We start from the raw sequence: 16,155 nt of genomic DNA on the forward strand, positions 1-16,155 counted from the left end.
TCTCCTCCATCCCAATCCAGCGCCAAACCACGAGGGATTCCCCTGAATCCCCACGGCCACAAGCTCACACCAGCTACAGGATGAGGGGTCTGAGGGCAAAAGGGGTGCGAGGGAACCTCAAGCAACAGGGCTGGGGTGGGCAATCTTATCAATATGATAATAAGTAATTCACCTAGTGAATCTGGGGAACGCCAGCCCGGAGGCAGAGCTGGGAAGTGCCTGGAGCACCCTTCTCTGGCTACTCCCTACGGCTGGGAACACGCAACCTGAAGAGGTTCACAGTCTGAGTTTTGCTTTTAAAAACACCCCCTACCCCACCCTGAACCTTAGGATCCTGGGTGTCCCCGTGAGCTCGGACACAGCCTGAGGAGAAATCCCTGGGCAGGGCTCTGCTCTCATCCCCTTCTGAGCAGCCTCACGGAGGAGGAGGAGGAGGAGGAGGAGGAGGAGCTGGGGCTCGCCCCTGATTCCAGCAGCATGGACTGAAGGGGGGTCAGGCCATCCAGGCAGGCTTTTCCAGCAGCCCAAGTGTCACTCCAACCCAGTTTGGTGTCCTCTGCTGTGAGCACTGACACCCAAAATGTGCTTTAAAACCCCTGCCCTCTTCACCCAGCTCTCGCCAGGGCATTGTCCAGGCTGAAACGGAGCAGAAGCGGTCGGGTGATGGTGACATCGTGAACCTCCTCATCCTCGGGGAGTTCTGGCTGTGGGGAAGGCTCTGAGAAGGGTCTGTCCCTGTCTGTCCCCATCACACACCCCCAGAGGGGCCAGGACAGCCTCATGTCCCACAAGAGGAGCAGCACGGCTGCAGCAGCTCCTGTCTCCCCATTCCATCCTTCCTGGGAGAGGCGAGGAGAGAAGGGATGTGACACTGGATAAAGTCAGGTCAGTCCTATGGGAAGGGGAATTCCACTCCCCTCAGCCTTAAACCGGGAGAAAAAAAATCCATGGAATAGCTTTCAAAGCAATGTCTCTCCTGTAGTGTGACGTCAGTGCCTGCACAGGTACCGTCGTATGTTTGCAGCAGGAAAAGGAAAGAAAAAAACCAAAAAAAAAAAAAGAAAAAACCTTTCCCTCCCCACCCCCCCCAAAAAAAAAAACATTGAAAAATTGGATCAGGGCTGCAGCTCGGGCTGGTCCTACCCTATCTGGATCTGCCCCGAGTACATGGTGAGCAGCACCATGATGGTGAAGCCCGTGAGCAGCCCCGCGTTCTGGATGGCGAAGGTGATCAGGGCGCTGCCGTTCTGCTCGTCCTCCCGGCTCACCTCGTTCATCTCCGGGAACTGCAGCGGGGAAAACGTCGGGGTGGCAGGGCTCAGTGACAGCCCCATCCCCTCCTCCAGCAAACATCCACCAGCCTCCCACCCCGGGGGATTTCAGCCAAGGCAAAGCACGGCAGAGATACCTGCGTGTGCCGGGGGGACGGAGCGAACCCCGCCGTGCCTGCAGGCTGAGGGCAAGCAGAGCTTTTCCCAGGGGAAAAATCCCAGGGCTCAGGGTTCTAGGCTCAGGATTTGGGGCTCAGGATTTACCATGTCAGCCAGGGCTATGTACAGGAACATCCCTCCAGCCAGGGCGAAGATCCAGTTGGCAGAGAAGTGGCTGCCGGCCACGATGCCAAAGGCCAGGCCCACGTAGCAGCAGCAGGCGGAGATGAAGTTGAAGAAGAGCGCCTGGCGAATGGTCATGCCAGCATTCAGCAGGATCACAAAGTCCCCTGGGGCAGGAGAAGATGGGAGGATGAGGAGGGAAAGGCTGTCAGCAGGGACAGCACCAACTCGAACCCATAAAAACCTGGAATATCCCGAGTTGGAAGGGGTACAGAGATCAGAGTCCAGCCCCTGGAGTGCACAGAGCACCCCGAACATCACAGCATGGCCCAGCTCAAAAGTGGGCTCCCTGTGGCTGCCAGCTGGGCACTGACCATCACACTGCCCCTGAATTTGGACATTGACACCCAAACCTGCCTCTCCTTCACTGATCTCTCCACAAAATTCAGACATTCACACTCAAACCTATGCTCCCCCTCATCTGTCCCTAAATTTGGACATTCACACCCAAATACACCTCTCCTTCACTGATCTCTCCACAAAATTCAGACATTCACACCCAAATCCACCTCCCTCCTCATCTGCCCCTAAATTTGGACATTCACACCCAAATCCACCTCTCCTTCACTGATCTCTCCACAAAATTCAGACATTCACACCCAAACCTATGCTCCCCCTCATCTGTCCCTAAACTTGGACATTCACAACCAAATCCACCTCTCCTTCATTGATCTATCCACGAAATTCAGACATTCACACCCAAATCCACCTCCCTCCTCATCTGTCCCTAAATTTGGACATTCACACCCAAATCCACCTCTCCTTCACTGATCTCTCCACAAAATTCAGACATTCACACCCAAACCTATGCTCCCCCTCATCTGTCCCTAAACTTGGACATTCACACCCAAATCCACCTCTCCTTCATTGATCTATCCACGAAATTCAGACATTCACACCCAAATCCACCTCCCTCCTCATCTGTCCCTAAATTTGGACATTCACATCCAAATCCACCTCCCTCCTCATCTGTCCCTAAAATTGGACATTCACACTCAAATCCACCTCTCCTTCACTGATCTCTCCATAAAATTCAGACATTCACACTCAAATCCACCTCCCACCTCGTCTGCCCCTAAATTTGGACATTCACACCCAAACCTGCCTCTCCTTCACTGATCTCTCCACTAAATTCAGACATTCACACCCAAACCTGCCTCTCCTTCACTGATCTCTCCACTAAATTCAGACATTCACACCCAAATCCACCTCCCACCTCGTCTGCCCCTAAATTTGGACATTCCCACCCAAACCTGCCTCCCACACGCTGACCACAGCACCATCCCTAAACCCACACACTCCCACCCAAACCCGCCTCCCCTCCACTGACCACTCCAAACCCAGACACTCCCACCCAAACCCGCCTCCCCCCTCCCAAACCGACGAAGTGCTGAGGGTTTTTTTCTTTTTTTTGCCTTCAGATGCCTCCACCTAATTTTAAACCTCAGACATCATATCACCTCGTTATTTTTAGAGCGGCGATTACTCAGAGCAGTTTACAGCCCTCCCTCTCCCCGCTCTCTGCGACTCCACTGTTTATTCCACCCCAAATCCGCCTTTTTGGATGGACAAAGGATGCCGAGCGAGCAGGGGCAGAGCCCAGGAGCCCCATACCCAGCTCGTGTGGGAATTCCTCGCAGAGTATGGCCACGGAGGTGCTGATCCCTTGGAAGACGGACACGGTGAAGGAGGCGCCGATGGCCAGGCCGTCGATGAAGTTGTGGAGCCCGTCGCTGAGCGTGATCATCCAGGCCAGCGTCCCGATGTCCGAGTACCTCACCTCCTTCAGCCAGTAGCACGCGCTCTGCGAGGCCTGCAGGTCCTGCCAGGGCACCCCAAAATGGAGCCAGCACCCAAAGGGGGTCACTGATCCCTCCCTCAGATGGAAACCCACCCCGCTAATCATTAAACCCGCACGGCGGAGCCGTCTGCTCCCGCCGCGCGCGGAGAATTTGGGCTGCAAAACTGGTTTTGATTGATTTTGCCAGCGTGCCACGGGATGAGGCGCTCACCTGGACAGAGAGGGAGCCCACCACGGCCTTCTCCTCCCCGGAGGGGGGTTTGCACTCCAGGTCGCTGGTGATGTGTGGGATCATGTGGTCCAGGTCTCCGTTCTGCAGCTTCTCCGTGACCCCCTCCTCCTGGTCCTTCTTGGAGGGCAGAGCCTCGGGGCCGTAGTGGCTGTGCCCGTGGTGGTGCTGAGGGATCGGGGCATTCAGGGCTCTCAGTCATCCCGATATTCCTGCTCTTTCCTGCCCCGCTACCCTGAAATTCCTGCTCTTTCCTGCCCTGCCATCCTGATATTCCTGCTCTTTCCTGCCCCGCTACCCTGAAATTCCTGCTCTTTCTCACCCCTCCATCCCAATATTCCTGCTGTTTCCCATCCTGCCACGCTGATATTCCTGCTCTTTCCTGCCCTGCCATCCCGACATTCCTGCTCTTTCCTGCCCCGCTACCCTGAAATTCCTGCTCTTTCCCACCCTGCTATCCCAATATTCCTGCTCTTTCCCCTGCCCCGCTATCCTGAAATTCCTGCTGTTTCCCACCCCTCCATTTTGAAATTCCCACTGTTTCCCACCCCTCCATCCCGAAATTCCTGCTGTTTCCCACCCCTCCATCCCAATATCCCTTCTTTTTTCATCCTGCCATCCCAATATTCCCACTGTTTCCCACCCCTCCATTCTGCAATTCCTGCTGTTTCCCACCCCTCCATCCCAATATCCCTGCTGTTTCCCATCCTGCCATCCTGATATCCCTGCTGTTTCCCACCCCTCCATCCCGAAATTCCTGTTTCCCACCCCTCCATCCTGAAATTCCTGCTGTTTCCCACCCCGCCATCCCCTGCTCCACCTCACCTGGTCCTTCTGCTTCAGGAGCATCTTCAGGATCTTCTCCGTGAAGAAGAAGAGGTAGAAGCCCCCGAACACCACAGCGGATTTGGAGACGTAATAATCTTCCTGAGGGTTGAATCCGAACGCCTGCAGGCAGGAGGGGACCCGGGAGAGGATGAGGAGCAGGCCCTGGCAGTGTCCTTCCTCTGCCTTTGCCCCTGGGGTGACACCGCAGGGGTGACACAGCTCTGAGCTCTCTCTGAGGAGCTGCTGCTTTGGGGACAAGCTCAGGAAACACCTTTGTGCACCTGGAGTCTCCCTCATTCCCTCCTCCAGGGATGCCAAAACCAGGCTCCTCTCTGCAGTGGGGACCTGCCTCCAAGGGCTGGAAAAAGCCAAAAAAGGCGATAAAACAACGATTCTCTGCTTGAAGCAGACCAGGGATCTCCCTGGAGCCATTCCAGCTCCGAGGGGCTTCCAGCCCTCCATACCTCGCTCTGGCCTTCCCCTTCTCCAGCCAGAGAGAGAAACAGCCCCAGAAAAAGAGAGAGAGAAAAGCACGGACCCGCCAGTCCTCTCCCTACCTCGGGAATGAGCTGGAAGAGGGCGTTGGAGTAGAGAGTTCCAATCGCCAGAGCTATGAAGTAGAGGAGCAGCCGCTTGTAAAAGGTCTTCTTCATGAAGGGCACCACGCTGGCTCCCACCAGCGAGCACAGGGAGATGACGGAGACGCAGAGGAAACCGTAACCCCAGACTGGCAGAGCCAAACCCACCCCGGGAGACACGGGGAGACACGGGAGAAGGGACGAGATCAACGTGGGGATGGGCGGGGAAGGAATCCACACCGACAGCACAGAGAGAAGAGGAGGGAGAGAAGAGGACATTCATTAGTGATTCTTGTTCATCAAGGGCGAGCCCGGCGCTCGGCGGCTGTGGGAAAGTTTGGCGAGCTCGGCTGAGTTCTGGTAGCCAGGTTGTGGCCCAGCCAGCCCCCAGCTCTGCTCCCTGGGTCGTTCCCAAGCCACGGAGCGCCCGGGACCCCGAGCACCTCGTATGCTCCAGCCCCGTCCTGCAGCCGGTCCCTGCCCGGCACCCGGCGGGGCTGGAGCGTACCCCTGGCATCTCAATTCCTGCCAGATCAGCAATCAGAGGCGCTTGTTTTTGATATCCAGCAAATAAAAGTTGCAGTTCTGGAGCTGAAAAGCTTGGAAAAACATCCCACTGCCAGCACGGATGAAGCGTTCGCCGCCTGGCAGCAAGCGGGCAACGCCAGGGGGAAAAACCCCACTGGAATTTGAAGGTTGGATGTGCCCAAATCCAACTCATCCTCTGAGGAGGCGCCTGGACCACGTTCCAAAGGTTTCCAATCCAGGTGGATTTGCTCAGCCCCAGAATTGCGCAATTACAACACAATTAATTTGCGATATTTCTGTCGGTCCCATCAGAGCACCAGGAAACCTCATGGAAGCCAGAACCCTTGTGGGAACATTGGGCTGGGAAATCAGGTAGGGGGGGAAAAAAAACAGGCAATTAAAATGATTTGTAGAAGTTGGCTGATTCCAGAGAAAGCCACTGCTTCTCTAGGCTGTTCTCTGTGCTTTTATATGGATATTTGATTATATTTCCATGGATATTTCACATTTTTTCCCCTCTGGCTCACGCCAGTACTGCTGCCAGAAGCGTGGCCGAGCGTATAACGCCGAGGGATAAACTCCTGGAGACGCAGAGCAGGAGCAAACAGCTTCTCCCAGCACATTCCCACTGCTCGTGGGCAGGGATGGAGGACATGGAGGATTTCCTGGTGCTCATAGGGGTGAGAAAAGCCCTGCGGAGCCCCTTGAGCCAAGCCCTGAGCCTCGGGTGACGAGGGGTCGGATGGATTCGGCGGGGTGGAGGCAGAGAAGGGCGCCCACGGAGCCGCCCCCGGAGACGGGAGGGAGGCAGGGACGTTCTACCGCACCTCTGGGATGAGCTGGAAGAGCGCGTTAGAGAGCAGCGTGCCGATGGAGAGCGCGATGAAAAACAGCAGCACCCGGCTGAAAAAGGCCTTCTGGGAGCACGGGACGATGAGGACTCCGAGCAGGGAGGCCACGTTAATCATGGACACACTGAGAAAACCAAAGCCCCACGCTGCGGAACGAGAAGAAACGAGGGCCAGACATTACCGAGGCTCTCGGCGAGCCCGCACCCGGGCGGGTGGGGATGGCTGGCTCCGGGGCTGCTCCAGCTGCCACAAAACCGTCGTGTTCGGTGCAGGCAAGGTGGGAATGAAGCCACGGGGTTCCTTGGAAAAGGTTTTTATTCCCTTTTCAAGGTTTTCCCGAGCCGGCCGCAGCGTGGGACGGCTGATCCAAGACCTCGGGCACCGTCGGGAGCTGGCCGGTGGCTGGAGGCCGGCGGGACCCTCCGGGTCACCCCCTCCCACCCCGGGGAACCCACAGCAGAGCCCCCTCCTCATCCAGCTCATCCTCCTCATCCCGGAGGCACGGAGGTTATCCCGGCAAAAGCAAACCACAGCGAGGGAAACTGGGCTCCCAGCTGCTGGAGGCAGGGAATTCCCAGGAGTGGGAAGTGGCTGTTCCTCACTCCCCAGGCTCCGTGCCCAGGACCCAGCACCCCGATTACCTTCAGCAGAGCTGGGCCTGCTCTCCTCTGTCTGCTCATTCTCCTCGTTCTCCAGGTTTTCGGAGGCGCACGCCCCCGACTCCAGCTGCTGCAGGATGGTGGGGCAGAACTCCTTGAACTCGCTGTGCCCCACAGGGGAGCCCTCGCTCAGGTTGTGGATGGCAAAAAGCTCCACGGAGCTGAAGCACTGCGGGAGGGAAGGGACAGAAAGGCGCCGTGAGATTCCCACAGCTCCGCAAGGAGATTTCGGGAACCCGCAGGGAAGTTTTGGGTGCCCACGGGGAGGGTTTGTTGGGGTTTGGGGGTCGCCCTCCTTACGCGGGAAAGGTTGAGGCGCTGCTGAGGTGTTTGGGAGCCATTGGCGTGTCCCACTCCCACATCCAGGTGGTTCAGCAGGGCCTTGAGCTGCTTCAGGCTCAAGGTTTGGCTGTCCCCGTAGCGCTGGAGCAGATCCTGCAGGAAGGAGGCGGCCGAGACGCCCGCCCGGACCCGCGGGCAGGGCAGGAGGCAGAGCAGCAGGAGCAGGCAGCAGCTCCGGGGGCCAGCGCTGGGGATCATGGTGCCTCTGCGATGCTGAGAGAAAAACCACATTGCTTTGCTGCCTTTGGCATTCCCAGCGCTCCGAAACCACGGCTCCTCCGCCCCACCGACGGGTTTACCCGCAGGGAAAAGGGGGAGCAGCGAGGTGGAGTGAAAAGTTAACACTTAAATTTAGATTTAAGTGAAACGCGCTACTTTCAGCTTGCTAAATCTGCTGTTTAGTCCAGTGGCTGCAGCCCAGAACTACCCCAGCTAAAGAAAAAGAATGCAAATTTCTATACTAAATACAAATATATACTACAAATATATATTACAAATATATATATTACAAATGCTAAAAAATAAGAAATAAAGACGCCTTAGACCTTAAAACAGGCAAGGCAGAGTGACCCAAGAGTTCTTTCTATACTTTCTAACAAAAACTGAATACAAGAGTAGCTAGCTGTAAAATCAGCAAAATGAATATGCATTAACCTATTATGAAGTTCTATACATGGAAAAATTAGTAAGAGTAATAAAAAAAGACCAAGAGTTCTCAAAAGTACGCATGCACATTAAAAAACAATAAGTCCTAACACGCGTCCACAGCGCTGCGAATAAACAAACCCATTCCCTACGAATCTTGATGAAAATTATAAAGTTGAATTTTTCATCCACGTTCCAACAGCACTGCCAGCACCCAGATCCTGGGGAGGATCCTGCATTTTTCCATGATTTTTCCATGCAAAACCACCCCCCTCCTCCTCCTCCTGCACCACCCCGAGCCCCTCACTCACTGCCAGGACACGGCTCCAGCTCCGCAGCGCCTCGGGGACCCTGGGAGGAGCAGGAATGGTGGGGAAGGTGACAAAAATCCAGCTGTGCCGGCCCCAAATCCAGCTGTGCGTGTGTTGGGGGGTGAGGAGTCAGGCCCCAGCCCTGGCCACGCGTGGGTGCCCCGGGTGTCACCGGGGCTGGGACACAAAACCTCGATGGCAGAGGAGCACGGGAGCCCCGGGGACAGAGGTGGCTTGTTCGTTAGGTTATAATTTAACCAGGATAATTACCATGAACCCGGCGCTGCCCCGTTTCACTGGAGGTGCCTTTATGGTGTTTGCCCAGAATCAATCCTTGCCCTCTCTGGCCCTTCCATATGGGCTGGGAATTGATAAAAGAGGGGCGGCACAACTCCGGGGTGCAAAGGAAGGGGTTTGGGGAGAGGAGGGGAGGCCAGGCACGACCTGCACGTCCTCCACCCTGGGAGGCACCAAGAGCCCGGAGCTCTGGATGCATTCCCGGGGAAGATTCCCTGAAAGGTGGATGGCAAATTTGGGATTGGCCAGGAGAAAATAACCCTCAAAAATGTCATCCAGGACCCTCTAAAATCCCATGCAGGATCCCCAAAAATCCCACGTGGGATCCCCAAAAAATCTCACCCGGGATGCCCAAAAAATCTCAGCCGTGAACGCCAAAAATCCCATCCAGGATCCCCCAAAAATCCCACCCAGGACCCCCAAAAAATGAACAGGGGCCCTCAAAAATCCCACCCGGGACCCTCAAAAATCCCATCCAGAACCCTCAAAAATCTCATCCAGGACCCTCTAAAATCCCACCTGGGATCCACAAAAATCTCACCTGGGACCCCCAAAAATCCCACCCAGGACTCCCAAAAATCCCATGTGGGACCCCCAAAAATCCCACCAGGGAAGCCCTAAAAAATCCCAACCGGCACTCCAAAATATCTCACCCGGGACCCCCAAAAATCCCACATGGGACCCCCTAAAAAAATCCCACCTGGGACCTCCAAAAATCCCATCCAGGGCATCCTAAAAAATCCTACCCAGGACCCCCAAAAATCCCACCCGGGACTCCCAAAAATCCCACCCAGGACCCCCAAAAAAATCTCATCCAGGGCCCCCAAAAATCCCATCCAGGATCCCCAAAAAAATCTCACTCCTGATCCCCCTGGAGAGGCTCCCGAGCCAGCCCTGGGCACCCCACGGTGCCAGGCCTGTGCTGACACCTCACAGGCTCCAATCTCCTCCAAAAACCAGGACATTTTTGAAGCCCGGCCAAGCAATTGTTCCAAAAATAACCTCGGGACCAAGATTTCCACCCCGAGGGGCTGCCGGGGAACCCACTCCCCACCCGGGACCCCAGCGGCCCTGAAGGCTCCCGCATTCCCACAGGTTTTACCAGCTTCCCAGCACTTTGTGAGCTTTGTTCTCCGGGAGCTTTGAGCCTTCTCCTGCCAGGGCTTAGCTCAGATGCTTTGACTTAACCCCTCTCCACCCAAAACCAGCGAGGGAGCCCGTCCACAGGGGTGCTGCTGCTGGGTGGGGGGACCCCAGGGACCTCTCCAGCATCCCCCAGACCCTTCCTCTGCCTCGCTACGCCAAGCCACCCTTCCAGCTGGCTCCTCCTGGGCTCCGAGGGCCATCCAGGCTGCCGGTGACTCCCAAAGGTGCTGGCACAAAGCCCAACGTGCCAAAGGTTCGTCCCGGCTGGCCGCCCTTTCCAGCCGGGTGCTCCCCAAATCCCCGGTGCCACCGGGACCGTCCCGCTGCCCGCACAGCGGCCCGTGCCAAGGCACGCAGCTCTCTCCGATGCCAAAACCCCTGGCGGGGGTTTCTTCCCAAGCCGGGCCGAGCAGGATTTACCCGGGGTGGAAAACCGGACCTCAACCATCCCCTGCCGCCGGAGGAAAGGCGGGGAGCGGGCAGAGCCGGAGCCGCACGGGCTCGCTCCGTTTTAGGGCAAACCGAGGTGCAGGAGCCGCCCCTGCGGGACGGAGGAGCCCCAAGAGGAGCATCCCGGGGCGAGGCAGGAGGGTGCCGGGCACACCCAGCCCAGCATCCCGCGACGAAGGGGATGCGGCGAACACCAAAGAGCGCCGAGCCTCGCCATCCCCAGCGCCAGCTGCGGTTCCCCCCGGAGCCCCCCGGTGTCCTGCCCGCTGCCTCCAAGGGCGTCCTCGCACCCCGGAGCCCGGAGCCCGGAGCCAGCGCCTGACCTACTTTATCGCGGCTCGGGATGGGGCAGGGAGCGATGCCACCACGCCAGCACAACGCAGCTGCCAACCGGGCGAAGCCTGCGCAGGGTTCATCCGTCCCGCACGCCCCCCCCATCCCCGGCTCGGAGCTGGAAGGCGACGCCGGGAATAAAAACCGCTGGCACAGCCCAGCACGGCCCCGGAGACGTCAGCCCGGCGCCAGCGCTTCCCGGGATCCCGCGCACCGACAGCCGGCTGCCGCACACCGGGGGGGACGGGGCCGGTGGGACCCCCAAATTCCATCCCCCGGGGCGCTCGGAGACTCGGAGGGAGCCCAGCCCCCGGAGGGTTCCGCGCCCGGGGCTGGCGGCGGGGCCGTTCCTGGGTCACCGACACGCTCCCGGCAGCGTCCGGTCCCTCCTTTGCCCGTGATCCCGGGGCGGGCAGCGGGAGATCCCCCGGGCATCGCACCCCGCAGGGACCCCCCAGTCCTGCCCGGTGCCCCCCTGACCGCAGCTGCTGCTGTGGCCCGGCCCCATCTCACCCTTCTCCCCATCCCGCCGCCGCTGCCTGGCCCCAGACCTTCCACTGGCGCTGCCAGACCCCACAGCTGGACCCTGCGCCCCAAAACCGAACCCTGCGCCCCATAACAGCATCCTGCACCTCTACCCGCACCCTCCCCTGCCCCAGGCCCCAGTGGCTGTCCCAAAACCAGCCCCCGTGGCTGCCCCCAGGCCCTGGGACCGGCCCCAAAGCCAAACCAGCCGCTCCGCGCATCCTGCATCCCTCCCTGCATCCCCCATCCCCATCCGGGGCTCGGGGCCGGCCCCGGCCCGCTCCCCCCGCTCCGCTGCCTCGCTCCCCGCGGGGCCCGTGCCCGCAGCCGGTTCCCCGTCGCACGGCAGCGGTGCCGTGCCTATCCCGTGCCTGTCCCGGTCTATCCCGGTTTATCCCGCTCCGTCCCGGTCCTACCTCCGCTCCCGCTCCCGCCGCCGCCGCTCGGGGCCGCGCAGCGCGCACGCGCGGCCGCCGGCACGGGGAGCGCCCCCATTGGCTGCCGCGGCCTCGGCCACGCCCCCTCTCGTAGCAGGCCACGCCCCCTCCGCACCAGGCCACGCCCCCCCGCGGCGCAGCGCGGGGACCCCAAAAATCGCACCGGGACCCCCAAAAAATCCCACCCAGCGACCCCAAAAATCCCACCCAGGATCCCCCAAAAATTCCACCCGGATCCCCAAAAAAATCTCACCCGGTATCCCCAAAAATCCCATCCAGGGTCCCCAAAAAAATCCCATCCAGGACCCCCAAAAATCTCATCCAGGACCGCCAAAAATTTCACCTGGAATCCCCAAAAATCTCATCCAGAATCCCCAAAAATCGCACCCGGGATCCCCAAAAATCCCATCCAGGGTCCCCAAAAAAATCCCATCCAGGACCCCCAAAAATCTCATCCAGGACCGCCAAAAATTTCACCTGGAATCCCCAAAAATCTCATCCAGAATCCCCAAAAATCGCACCCGGGATCCCCAAAAATCCCATCCAGGGTGCCCAAAAAAATCCCATCCAGGACCCCCAAAAATCTCATCCAGGACCGCCAAAAATTTCACCTGGAATCCCCAAAAATCTCATCCAGAATCCCCAAAAATCGCACCCGGGATCCCCAAAAATCCCACCCGGGACTCGCAAAAATCGCACTGAGGAACCCCAAAAAAATCTCATCCAGGATCCCCCAAAATCCCATCCAGGATCCCCAGAAATCTTACCCGGCACCCCAAAAATCCCACCCAGGACCCCCTAAAAAATCCCACCTGGCACCCCCAAAAAAATCTCACTGAGGACCCCCAAAAATCCCACGTGGGACCCCCCAGACTGCCCCAAAACATCGCCTGGGATCACCCCAAAACCACCTGGGGCACCAGGACACCCAAAAACCCACCCCAAGGGCACCGAGCCCCTGAGGGCCCCTCCAAGGGACCCCCAAAAAATCCCCCAAAACCCCAAAAATCCCCCAAATCCCCCTGGGGCACCTCCCCAAAGACCTTTTAGGGCACAGCGCACCCCAAACATCCCCTGGGACCCCAAAATCCCCTGAACCCCTTCCCGGGGGTCACAGCACCCAACATCCCCTCGGGTGGGGTGGGGGGACCCCAAAATCCCCTTCCAAGGGGTCACAGCACCCAAAATCCCCTTGGGTGGGGTGGGGGGACCCCAAAATTCCCTTCCAAGGGGTCAGAGCACCCAAAATCCCCTTGGGTGGGGTGGGGGGACCCCAAAATCCCCTTCCAAGGGGTCACAGCACCCAAAATCCCCTTGGGTGGGGTGAGGGGACCCCAAAATCCCCTTCCAAGGGGTCACAGCACCCAAAATCCCCTTGGGTGGGGTGGGGGGACCCCAAAATTCCCTTCCAAGGGGTCAGAGCACCCAAAATCCCCTTGGGTGGGGTGGGGGGACCCCAAAATCCCCCTGGAAAAGCCACGGGGGGCTCCGAGGGGCCCAATCCTGGCACAGCCAGAACCATCCCGGCTCCTCTCAGGAAAAGGCAGAGCTGGGATGGAAAATCCTCCTGGCTGGGCTCAGGCTGAGCTGGGGGACCCCAAAATCTCAGCCCAGCACCCCACGGGTGGGGATTTGTTCCTAAATCCCACCCCGGGCTGGGCCGTGGCTGCCAAAGTCCGCGGGGTTGGCAAATAAAGAGAAATAAATGATTAACCCGGGGCAGGAGGGGACAGCCCCGGTGGCAGCGCCGCTGTCACCCCCCTCGGGGGGTCCCCCAGGAATTTGGGGCAGGGTGAGACCACCAGCATCCCCCCAAAAATCCACGAGGGAGCGGCTGGCAGCAACGATTTTATTGGAATGAACCAAAAAAAAAAAAACCAGGTTACAGTCAAGAGGAAAAGGAGGGAATTCCAACTTGGCTCAAGCAAGGCCAAAAAAATGCACCTAAAATAGGTGAAAACTCCAACTTTTCCCTGGGGGAATGACCTGAATCCACAAAGAATTCTCCTTGGAAAAGCAGTGGCTCCTCAAGGACGGGAGAAGTGGCCAAACTGGAGCTGCTTTGTTCGACAGCAGCTCGAAAAAACCCAGGAAAAAAACAAAACAACTTTGAACCCGCATAAAAATGCAAAAAACTCGAGGGGGGTGGGGGGAAAAAACCCTGAAATTGTTGGGATTCCATCCAGCAGCTGCACGGGGATGAGCTGTGGGAGCAGCAGCATTTTTGGGGCTCAACTCAACCCCCGTTACTGGGAGGGCTGGAAGGCAGCAGGATTTCCCTTGGGGTTCACCCCCACGGGGATGAAATCCCAAAATTACAACCCCACAGCCCCCGGGATGCTGCTGCAATCCCCGAGCATCCCCAAAATGAACAGAGAAAGAATAAATTAACACCAGAACTGGGAATTGAGGGGACCCCCCTGGGCACGGGGGGCAAAGAGGGGCGGGCGGGGAGCAGAATTCCGGGCGCCATCCCGGATTTGTGGGTGCAGGGCCAGCTCCATGCCGGGTTTCCCAGTTCCATCCGGGGTTTGGGGTCCTGGCAGGTTAGAGGAAGAAGAGCTGCTCGCAGAGGTGGGCGCTGGGCTCGTGGTGCAGGACCTGGCCCACCAGCAGGGCCAGCTTGTGGGCGTACTTGCAGGGGGCAGGGACGCGCACGGTGCCCGGCCAGTTCCAGTACAGGTGGCACAGCTTGAAGGTCAGCCTGGGGACAGGGAGAAATGGGATTTGGGAATGCTGGGAATGCAGGTTCAGATCCCAACTGGAACAGGGAAAAATGGGATTTGGGAATGCTGGGAATGCAGGTTCAGATCCCTCCTGCAACAGGGAGAAATAAGATTTGGGATTTCCAGGAAAGGAGAAGGATGCACGGTGCCCGGCCAGTTCCAGTACAGGTGGCACAGCTTGAAGGTCAGCCTGGGGACAGGGAGAAGTGGGATTTGGGAATGCTGGGAATGCAGGTGGATCCAGGTTTAGACCCCTCCTGGAACAGGGAGAAATGGGATTTGGGAATGCTGGGAATGCAGGTTCAGATCCCTCCTGGAACAGGAAGAAACAAGATTTGGGATCCCTGGGAATGCAGGTTCAGATCCCAACTGGAACAGGAAGAAATGGGATTTGGGATTGCTGGGAATGCAGGTCCAGATCCCTCCTGGAACAGGGAGAAATGGGATTTGGGATTGCTGGGAATGAGGATGGAGCCAGGTCCAGATCCCAACTGGAACAGGGAGAAATGGGATTTGGGATTCCAGGAAAGAGGATAAATCCAGGTTCAGATCCCTCCTGGAACCTGCTCCCAGCTGTCCCTGTTCTGGGGGGCTCTGGGACCCCTGCCCTTTCCCCCGGACGATTTTGAGGGTCTCTCCCTTTCTTCAGGGAGGATTTTGGGGAACTGTGGGATATTGGGGGGCTCTGGGATTCCCATCCTTTCCCCTGGATGGTTTTGAGGGTCTCTCCCCTTCCCTCTGGAATATTTTGGGGTGCTGCAGGATATTGGGGGGCTCTGGGATTCCTGCCCTTTTCCCTGGATGATTCTGAGGGTCTCTCCCATTCCCTCTGGAATATTTTGGGGCGCTGCAGGATCTCAGGAACCCAGGGCCTCCTCCCTTTTTCCCTGGATTATTCTGAGGGTTTCTCCCCTTCCCTGTGGAATATTTTGGGGTGCTGCAGGATCTCAGGAACTCCTGCATTCCCCCTGGATGATTTTGAGGTTCTCTCCCATTCCCTCTGGAATATTTTGGGGCGCTGCAGGATCTCAGGAACTCCTGCATTTCCCCTGGATAATTCTGAGGTTCTCTCCCTTTCCCTGTGGAATATTTTGGGGTGCTGCAGGATCTCGGGAACCCAGGGCCTCCTCCCTTTTTCCCTGGATTATTCTGAGGGTTTCTCCCCTTCCCTGTGGAATATTTTGGGGTGCTGCAGGATCTCAGGAACTCCTGCATTCCCCCTGGATGACTTTGAGGTTCTCTCCCATTCCTTCTGGAATATTTTCGGGTGCTGCAGGATCTCAGGAGTCCAGGGCCTCCTCCCTTTTTCCCTGGATTATTCTGAGGGTTTCTCCCATTCCTTCTGGAATATTTTGGGGTGCTGCAGGATCTCAGGAACTCCTGCATTTCCCCTGGATAATTCTGAGGTTCTCTCCCATTCCTTCTGGAATATTTTGGGGTGCTGCAGGATCTCAGGAACTCCTGCATTCCCCCTGGATGATTTTGAGGTTCTCTCCCATTCCCTCTGGAATATTTTGGGGCGCTGCAGGATCTCAGGAACCCAGGGCCTCCTCCCTTTTCCCCTGGATTATTCTGAGGGTTTCTCCCATTCCCTCTGGAATATTTTGGGGTGCTGCAGGATCTCGGGAACCCAGGGCCTCCTCCCTTTTTCCCTGGATTATTCTGAGGGTTTCTCCCATTCCCTCTGGAATATTTTGGGGTGCTGCAGGATCTCAGGAACTCTGGCACTCCTCCCTTTCCCCCTGGCTGTTTGAAGGGTCTCTCCCCTTCCCCCTGCAGGATTTTGGGGGGCTCTGGGACTCCCACCCTTTCCCCTGGATGATTTTGAGGTTCTCTCCCATTCCCTCTGGAATATT

At 57.8% G+C, this 16,155-nt stretch overlaps 1 protein-coding gene across 3 annotated transcripts; it reads right to left on the reverse strand.

Annotated features, from left to right (window-relative positions):
* Window positions 1-437: 437 nt before the first annotated feature.
* Window positions 438-11,576, reverse strand: SLC39A14 (solute carrier family 39 member 14). 3 transcript variants are annotated; one of them, XM_021546748.2, is made up of 10 exons: window positions 11,553-11,562; window positions 8,386-8,425; window positions 7,388-7,642; window positions 7,070-7,256; window positions 5,029-5,198; window positions 4,469-4,591; window positions 3,626-3,811; window positions 3,228-3,435; window positions 1,536-1,720; window positions 438-1,286 (listed from the first exon to the last, which is right to left on the reverse strand). In XM_021546748.2, the coding sequence occupies exons 3-10, from the start codon at window positions 7,625-7,627 to the stop codon at window positions 1,140-1,142; spliced, it is 1,446 nt and encodes a 481-aa protein (XP_021402423.1). In that variant the 5' UTR covers window positions 7,628-7,642; window positions 8,386-8,425; window positions 11,553-11,562; the 3' UTR covers window positions 438-1,139. The 3 variants fall into 3 exon arrangements, with proteins under 3 accessions (XP_021402423.1, XP_021402424.1, XP_021402421.2); XM_021546749.2 differs by lacking the exon at window positions 8,386-8,425 and having other exon boundaries at window positions 11,553-11,576; XM_021546746.3 differs by lacking the exons at window positions 5,029-5,198; window positions 11,553-11,562 and adding an exon at window positions 6,405-6,574 and having other exon boundaries at window positions 8,386-9,081.
* Between the last annotated feature and the right edge of the window lie 4,579 nt (window positions 11,577-16,155).

This window comes from Lonchura striata, chromosome 32 (genome assembly GCF_046129695.1).
Source record: "Lonchura striata isolate bLonStr1 chromosome 32, bLonStr1.mat, whole genome shotgun sequence".
NCBI classification, from domain to species: Eukaryota; Metazoa; Chordata; class Aves; order Passeriformes; family Estrildidae; genus Lonchura; species Lonchura striata.

What these genes read in the sequence shown, in the direction of transcription:
- SLC39A14 (XM_021546749.2), bottom strand. Translation starts at nt 7,627, where the DNA reads ATGATCCCCAGCGCTGGCCCCCGGAGCTGCTGCCTGCTCCTGCTGCTC. An exon ending in CAGGCCCAGCTCTGCTGAAG is followed by an intron (nt 5,199 to 7,069) that starts GTAATCGGGGTG and finishes TGGCTCTGCCAG; the next exon opens with TCTGGGGTTACGGTTTCCTC. An exon ending in ACATAGCCCTGGCTGACATG is followed by an intron (nt 1,287 to 1,535) that starts GTAAATCCTGAG and finishes TCCCCGCTGCAG; the next exon opens with TTCCCGGAGATGAACGAGGT.